Source organism: Pteropus vampyrus, unplaced genomic scaffold (genome assembly GCF_000151845.1).
Source record: "Pteropus vampyrus isolate Shadow unplaced genomic scaffold, Pvam_2.0 Scaffold36, whole genome shotgun sequence".
Classification (NCBI taxonomy): domain Eukaryota; kingdom Metazoa; phylum Chordata; class Mammalia; order Chiroptera; family Pteropodidae; genus Pteropus; species Pteropus vampyrus.
This window is the reverse complement of record NW_011888817.1, coordinates 4694210-4702719: the sequence shown is the minus strand read 5'-3', so window position 1 is coordinate 4702719 and position 8510 is coordinate 4694210. Positions and strand designations below refer to the sequence as shown.

At 52.9% G+C, this 8510-nt stretch overlaps 1 protein-coding gene across 1 annotated transcript in view; it reads right to left on the bottom strand.

The window, feature by feature from the left end:
* MAN1C1 (mannosidase alpha class 1C member 1) overlaps positions 1-8510 on the bottom strand; it is a 136165-nt gene that overhangs the window by 13073 nt on the left and 114582 nt on the right. The window contains exons 6-7 of the mRNA XM_011357626.1: positions 5636-5762; positions 2646-2739 (exon numbers count right to left, since the gene is read on the bottom strand). Coding sequence (XP_011355928.1) covers positions 2646-2739; positions 5636-5762 — 221 coding nt within the window. The remainder of the gene's footprint in view (positions 1-2645; positions 2740-5635; positions 5763-8510) is intronic.

Below are 8510 nucleotides of genomic sequence, written 5' to 3'. Positions count from 1 at the left end.
GTGTGTGTGGTCTCTCAGGGGACCTTGACTGACATGGACAGTTCTCACTCGGAGGTCCCATTGCTTTCTAGCTCCTGCATGTGTGGAATCTTCCCCAGCCCTGTGTGATAGCACAGGAGTGGGAATCAGAAGACGTGAAATCTGCCATTAGCTTGGTACAAGCCATTTTCCCCTGTGGGCCCTCAGTCGTCTGATGTAAAATGCAAAAGGGGAGCATGAGTTGGTGGCCATGAGCCTTAGAACAGAAATTGGTTCCCGTTTTCTGATTGTGTCAATGCTCTCATCACACTCAGCAGCAGGAGGCAGCGACCCTACAAGCCGGGGAACTGGCCGGCAGGAAAGTATCATGAACTGGGAGAGGCTGCCAGCCTGGGGCTAAGGGGCAGTTCATGTTCCCATTGGGAAGAATCTTACTGGAAGATTCTCTCCCACTGGAGAGAATCTAGACCTGACACTTCTCTCCCACTGACGAAAGAGTGGGATTCAGGCAGTGGACAAGGAGGACAGGCCACTCCAGGGCCAAGCTGGAGGGCTGGCTATTCTCTGAGCTCTAAGTGGCTCTGCTGAGGTTGGTGCCAGCAGGAGCCCAGCGGACTTCTCCTGGCTGTCAGGTGCTAGTGGCAGGATATCTTGGCCTCCCATTGCCCTGAAACTCAGCTTCAAGCAGGAACGGGGAGCAGCTAAGAGCAGACGCCTGGGATTAGGACAAAGCGCCAGTTCCTCCTCCACCTCTCTAAGCTGCAATTTCTGTGGCCGTAAATGGGCTAAACAGAGGATTCAAGGAGAGAAAGAAATGTGAACATACTTAGCTCATGCAAGTTGGAAATGTCATCATCTGGAAAAATACACAAGCACCAAAAAAAGCCCAGAAGAAACCACAGAAAACCTGAGATAATCCCAGGTGCCAACACCAGGGAAGGGGGATGGCAGACACCCAGACGGGTAGGGCGTCATAACCCTCCCTCTGCTCTTTAGCTGGCCGCGGATTCATATTTTATTAATATGAAACAATTTTTCACATGTGACTGACTTTGCCCAGCCCTGTGACCCCTGGTGCAGCCTGAAAAAAAAACTATGCTTTTCAGCGGGGGTTTTGCTGTAATTTGCCAAGGCAGCTGTTCCTGCGGGAAAGCCACACCCTTCTCCTTTTTATGGGTTTTGCCGCACTGTCCTGGAGCAGCCCAGGCCAGCAGCGGGGCAGTTCATCCCTTTGCCCAGTCGGGCCTTGCCATTAAAGGCAGTAACAGTTATTGAATTGTCTCTTGCCGGGGCCACGATTTGTAATTCGAACCTTCATTTTATCCTCAAACTCTTGGATTTAGCAGTGTGGTTAGTTAAAAATATTTGGCATTTCTATAAGTGGTTTTTGCAGGAGGGCACGTGGGAGTGAGTGAGGTCATTACTGGGGACATATCCTGGGTTGAATTCTCTGGGGCCCCTGGACCTGCTCATCATAGAGACTCGGGGTGGGAAGGACGAGGCCTCTGCGGTGTCTACGCAACACCCCTGCCGGGTCCTGCCTCCATACTGTCACTGATGAGCGCGCTTACCTTATGGGACAACCCACATCATCCCTGGCGGAAGAACTGAGATCTGTTTCCTGCAGCTTTTAATCAGGACTCCCACACCCTTCCGCGGTACCCAAAGACCTCATCTTGAGCTCTTCTCCCATTTTGCAAGAGAGGAAACCAAGGCTCAAAGAGATAAAATGAACTACACCCCAGCCATGCAGTAATTAGACTCATGTCTACTTGGGTCCTGAGCCCTTGCTGACACCGTAACAACCGAGGCTGGGAGTGGGGGGAATGAGGGAAGGGAGAGTGGTCCTTGTTTGAGCCGAGAAGGTGGGGGCTCTGGGAAGGTCTCGAGCAAGGGCTGTGGAACCTCCTGCTACCACTTTGTGCTAAGACCACATGACCAGGTCCTTGGTCAGGGGAGCAAGGCGGAGCAGGGCTTTTCAACAGGGGTGCAATGTCAGGGGCCTGGGAGACTTTCAACACTCTCCTACCTGAGTGTTCCCCCAAGTCCCATTCTGTTTCAATAGGTGGAGGTAGGGGCTGTGAATGAGGCTCCATGGGTGACCAGGTGACTGACAACTGCCTGGTTGAAAAACAAGCCTCTGAACAGAGAACAGCAGGAAATCCGGGGACCAATTGCTGTAGGTGTAAGATTCAGCAGCGAAATCATTGTTTTTATATTGCTGTATAGTTAGGCTCTGCTTAAAATTAAAAAAATAAAAATTAAAGTTGGAGTCCAGATCAAAGGGTCTGGACTCTCTTGGAGCCTCTTCTGGAGTAGACAGTTCTGGAACATTCCTGAAAGGTTGGGGATGATGAAAGGAGGCTTCAGCAGGTACCACAGAGATGGAAGGCTGTGGCCTGGCTAGTGTGAGGGGCATGCACAGGGCGAGGCCTTACTAGCTGACAGCCATCACCTCCTTCACAATAGCAGTGACAACCATAATGAAAACTCCCCAGGCTGCCCTGCAGGGTAGTGGTTCCAGGAGCACTGATCGAGTGCCTCGTTGGTATGTGGCTCTGATAAATGCATCGCTCCTCACTAGGCCCAGATGCCCAGCATGGGGCTGGGCAGGGCAGCTGGGCAGGAACCAGTTGCAGGAGGGGCAGCAGCATCTCCGTACTCACGTTGCATCCAGTTCCCACTCACGGGACTGAGGAAGTTGGGGTAGAGGCCAAACGGCTTATCGATCTTCCTGAGGACCTTTCGAATGTGCCTGACCTGCCAAGAGATGAACACCAGGCGCATCTTCACTTCCCCGAAGAAGTCAGCTCACTCCCAACCCGCCAACAAGATCCACAGAGGAAACAAACCAACAGCAGGCTCCAACCCAGAGTTGGTGGGATGGCCTTGACCTTGTACCCACACATGGGCCGGCAGGACATGGCCGCGGTGGGGCCTGACATATCACCTCTGCACTGACTACTCTGCCTGGGGTCTGCCAGGCAGAACCACCGCCCCCCCCCGCCCTCACCTCGCTCCCTCCTCATTGTGTGTCACTTTTGGGGAAGGGTCTTTTTAGGAGTGGGGATTAATATAAGTGAAAGTAGCTGTTTTGTAAGCGCTAGGTAAAATTGCCTTTTTAATAGGTTGGAAACGGTCAAATATTGGCAACTTCATGTGGTTGAACCTGGTAATATGTTATTGTATCTGACACTGCAGGAACATTGCAGAGGAGAGGCCTGGGCTCCTCAGTATCCCCATGTCCTCACAGGCATCTCAGGATTTTAAAAACAACAGCTGATAACATTTCTCAATTCCTCGGAGCCAGACCCGTTATACACATTATCTCCAACCATTAGAACACTATAATTATCTCAGTCTCACAGACAAGACACCTGAATCTTAGAGAGATTCAGGTGACTTGCCTGTGGCCACCCAGTACGCAGAGTGGCAGAGTCAGGATATGAATCAGGTCTTTTGTGACCACACGGAGCAGCCCCTGGGTCCAACAGCAACGGTGCAGGAGGAAGCTGGATTTGCAACCTTTGAGGCGACAAAGGGCGAAGGCGGCTTTGGGCTTCAGGAGTGGGAAGGCTTTATCCCTCAGGGTCTGCGCTCTGGCAGTGCAGGAAATTCTCCCAGCACTGAATCTGCCGGGAGAGAAAGGCCCCAGGGGACCATACTATATCATGCTCACAGATTTATCTACAAGGCAGGAGCAGGGAGAGCAGCCTTTTAGCTGTCAGACCTCTCTTTCCGAGGGACAGCATTTGCTTTGCCACATCAGATTTCATATCCATTTATGTTAATGGAGTCCATTATGGGGGACAGGGACGTGCTTGTACCTGACTTATTCTCAACTGTCCTGGTGGTGAGCAGTGAAGCAGGCTAAATTAGCTCCCCTGGAGGGTGCGGGCGCTTCTAGAATTTGGGCCAATTTGTTGACTGCCAATAATCGCCTCTGTGGGAGGCATGACTGGGGGTTGAAAATAGCTGGAGAATGTAAATGTAGAGAGAGACAGAGAGACAGAAGGGTGGGTGGGGCTCTAAGAGAGAAAACCCGAAGCTTGCTGTACTCATCTGGTCTTGAAAGAGCATGGGCTTCAGAGCCAAAAAATCCTGGACTTGAATCTTGGCTTCATCGCTTACCAGATGGATGACCGGGGACAAGTGACTTAACCTCTCTGAGCCTCAGTTTCCTCCTCTGTAAAATGGGGATGACAGGAAGACCCAGCACATAGCGCTGTTGGGAGGGTCAGGGACACTACAGGTGCACAGCGCATAGGTAGCTCTTATCTCCAGACGTGCCAGTGACTAGAGAGAGCTGCCCGTCCCTCTCCATTCTGAGCTGGCTACAATCTTCCTGGAGGAGTTGGCTCAAGGGCAATAGAAACTGGGGGGCCTGTGGGGAGGGAGGGTGTGGAGGTGGGACCACTGGGAAGGGGAACCTGCAAGGTGGGGCATCACAGGGCGGCAGAGTCCTCTCCATACAAGGAGAAGATTCTGAAGGTCTGACAATGTGATGAGCAGTAGTGAGCCCCAAGGTAGCGGAAGTGATCAAGGGGTTGAAAAGCTCTTTTTGAGCATTTTCTCAAGAATGCGTGGGTGGATTCCCACATCGAATAAGCAGTGGTCCTAAACCTGGTGTCAAAAAGCAAATGGGTGCTGATTAAGAACTCAAATTCCTGGGCCTGGGGCGAAGCCCAGAGATCCGTTTCCTCACAGGTGTGCCAGGTGATGCTTTGAGGCTGGTCGGCTGGCACGAGGCTGGGAGCCACTGGGTAGAGAGTGCGTCCCTGAGCTCCCAGCTCCCACGGCATGCTAAGAAGCTAACGTTAGGGGGAAGGGAAGGCTTCGGAGTGGGGGCTTTGGGTTCTGGAAGGGCGGGGCTTCTCTTCCCCAGGCAGGACTCAGGAAGGGACAACTAATGGAGCCTGAGCACCATCTGAGGGTGGCATGTTTACACTTCCCTTCTTTGGGTTTAGAGTTAGAGCCATGGGGGCACTTCCAGGCAGTGGGACTGCCAAGGGCTGCGACACGGAGGAACCGCTCCTTCTGAAGGGCTTCCCGGAAGGAGGAACGAGCAGCTGTCAGGATGGACGACAGCCTGGACACTATCTCTCAGCTCCTCTTGCATCCTGAGCTAGCTTGGTAACAGTGAGAAGGAACAGACGTGCGCCTCTGCTGTGGAGTGAAATCGCTTTGCCAGCCTGCTGACAGCACAAGCCAGACGGGCATCTGGAAGGAAAAGGCAGGCAGATCTCGCACGAGAAAGTTAAATGTCTTTGGAAAGGGGACTTTTGCACTGGGTGGCCAATTCCTGCCAAAGCGAGCTGGTGCCTCGATTTCAGCTGTTGCACTTCCTCCAGATTTCACATATGCGTGGTTGCCACGGAGCTGACAGAGCAGTGAGAACCTTCTCCCAGGCAGCTTCGTCTCTTCCCGGCTCTCTGTAGGACCCTGACTACTCGCCCTCCCTGCCGCCTGGGATCGGGGACAATCAAGTCTTCCACAAGGAACCATTAGTGAGACTTCTGGGTTCACCACTCACCCCCACGGTGATCTGTGATCCACTGCTCTGTGGCCTGGGACAGGCTGAATGAATGCCTATCGTCCTGCTTTCTGTGAGGAGGAGAGGAAGGAGGCATTTGGGAAGGGAGCAGGAAGGACTTGCCTTTTCAGCGAAGACCTGGTTGCCAGAGAGCTCGGTGAGGTGTAGGAACTCCAAGTGCAGGGATCCAAACTCCGCCAGGATGCTGCTGCTCCCGGCCATGGCCCAGCCCCAGCTCCTGTTGGAGCCACTGAAAAGACAGAAGCAGCTGCTGTCAGCTGGCTCCTCTGGGAGAGTAAAGTGACTGCTTAGTGGGGGGTGGGGGGAGGGGCACTGACCTAGGCGCTTTCAATGCAATCTCAGTTCATCTTCCCTGGAGCTCCGTACCAGTAGCAGCCCCATTTTGCTGATGAGGACACTGAGGTCGGTGGGATGAAGTGACCTGCTGAAGGTCGTTTGAACCTAGGCCTGTTTGACTTGCAACATTCTTTGTTTCTATCACCAAGAAGTCCCTGTAAGACTTGTGGGCTTGAGAAGGACAGCTGCAGAGCTGTCTTGGTGGCCAAGACCTGGCACATGCGTTGCGCTAAATTTATAGGTGATACTGATAATGCTGTCAGGGACCATAGAGACCCCACCGACCCTTATTTCTGCCCTCTAGCCAAACTGCTCACAGTCCATGGCGCTGGACGTGGAGGGTAAGCAGTTCTGTGGCCAGGGTCTGAACGGGGCCAGATAAATGGTAGGGACCCCATGTCGCCTTTTTTCTCTCCCTAACACTGTCAGTGCTGCCCAAAGACACCCAATGGCCCCCTCCTGGAACCCACACCTGACAGGCAGGTGGCTCTGGTATGAACACACACCTGGGGTTGCCAGACCCTGAGGAAGCTGAGGTTCTGAATAAGAGAGGCAGGGGCTCTCGGAGCAAAGATTCCTCACCCCTTAACCACGCGCTTCCCACGAACACCTTCCATAAAGCCAAATTAGTTATTACTAGTGCGGCCCTGCCGCCTCACAGGAGAAGGCTGTCAGGTAACCTCTTCCTGTACTGAGTGCTTTCAAGGGAGAAGAGGGCAGGGCCACAGATAACCCTCCCACTGCCCCCTTTACAGATGAGACAAACGAGGCACAGGACCGTGATGTCGCCCCCCTGAGATCGCACAGCAAGTGGAGCAGCTGGGACCCAAAGCTGCTCTGATGCCAGAGCTTGTCCTAACCACTGTGCAGCGGCTTCAATTCCAATTATATAATAATAAGCAGGGACACTGCCTTTCTGGGTGCTTTTACATATGGTCTCCCTGGGATCCGCAGCCAGGAGATGCAGGGTCCCGTGTGTGAGCCGAGAGGCCTCAGGCAAACCATGCCTCCGTGTGTGCCTTAGTTTCTGCACCTGATAAATCGGGTAAAGCTACTACCTCCCAGCCTCCATCCTAGGGCTTTTGTGGGGATCGAGAGAGGAGGAAGGTGCAGCGTGGGGGTGGCCTTGGGCGAGCAGCTTCTTCTCCCTGTGTTTCCTCATATGTATCATGATGATCTTTTCTATTGGACATTTAGGACAACTAGAGGGACAGGGCTCTACCTCCCTCTGCAGGAGACTGGAGGACACGGGGTGGGAACAGAGCAGGCTGGAGTGAGCTCTCCATCTGTAGGAGCTCCGAGGTGCAGTTAGTGTGGGGCGGGCTGCAGGGGGGTCTCTGCGAAGCCCCTCTGCTTCCTTTCTGTGCTGGCTCTGGCTCTCCAGGAACTGGTCTCTGTCTGTCCCTCTTTCCCCCAGGAGCAGGACCTAGGAAGCAGGTGTGGGCCTGGGAGGTCATGGTTTGCCACCTGAGGGGTAGTGCTTTTCCTGGGGATCCCCTTCTCCTTCTAAACTTCTGGGGAAGTTGGGAAACTCACTAGTCTCCCCGCTTCCAGAAACAGATGGAGGACCTATGTTTTAGGGTCTTTTCGGGGCAGGTGACTTCAATAAACATAAAGACGACCACTGGTCTCGTCTTCCTGTCTCCACTTCCTTGGGTATTTCCCTGACATGGGGGCGGGGAGGGATGGGTTCCACAGAGAGGGGAAACTTGTCTCCTGGATAATAAATAAAACAGCTTCCTTTTATTGAACTGCTACAGATGGCAGACACTGGGTCAAGCTGTTTATATCATTATTTCATTTAAAGCCCACAAGATAAAGCCTCATTAATTCCAATATGTGAAGGAGGAAACTGAGGCTCAGAGAGGGAAGTGAGTTGTCGAAGGTCAGAGCCAGCAGGTGGTGGAGGTGGGATTCAGACTGAGATGTGCTGGCCATGTCCCTAAGGGGGTCTCCCACCCAGATGGCCCCACATCAACCCAGGCTTTGACGCCTGCCTGTCTTTCTTCCCAAGCGAGACTTCTCTCTCCAGCTTGTGATCTCAGTGGGTAGAAGCTTTCCTGGATAATTGATACTTCCTGCCCTTGCAGAGAAATTCAAGGTAAAAAAAAAAAAGCCACCAGACACCAGCCACCCAGCCGTCTTTTGTTCTCCTTTTTCCCCACACAAACCTCTCCTTCCTCTCCTCCTCCCTCCAAAGCTCACCCTCCCAAGCGGGCCTCCGGGAGTGGAGCCGCCCTGGCAGACGGGCTGTGCCAGCCAGGGCAGAGGCGAGCAGTGGGCAGGAGCCTTCATCTCTCCTGCTTGTCTTCAAGTGCCAGCTCCCCCGGTTCCCAGCTGGGTGACCTCAGGCAGGTCATGGTTAATTTCTCTAGACCTCAGTTTCTTCATCCGTTAAATGAGGGTACCCGCACCTCATAGAGTTATTGTACAAATTACGCATGTAATTACTGTCATTTTGTCATTATGTAAGGATGCACATGTAAATGATATGTTGAGTTATTAAGCTCCTGATGTGTGGCAGCTGTGGCATCTTATTTTATCTTCACATCTAGCTTCAGAGGGTAGATTCCATGACCCTTATTTCATAGGTGAAGATACTCAAGCTCAGAGTGGGGGAGACACTTTTCCCCAAGGTCAC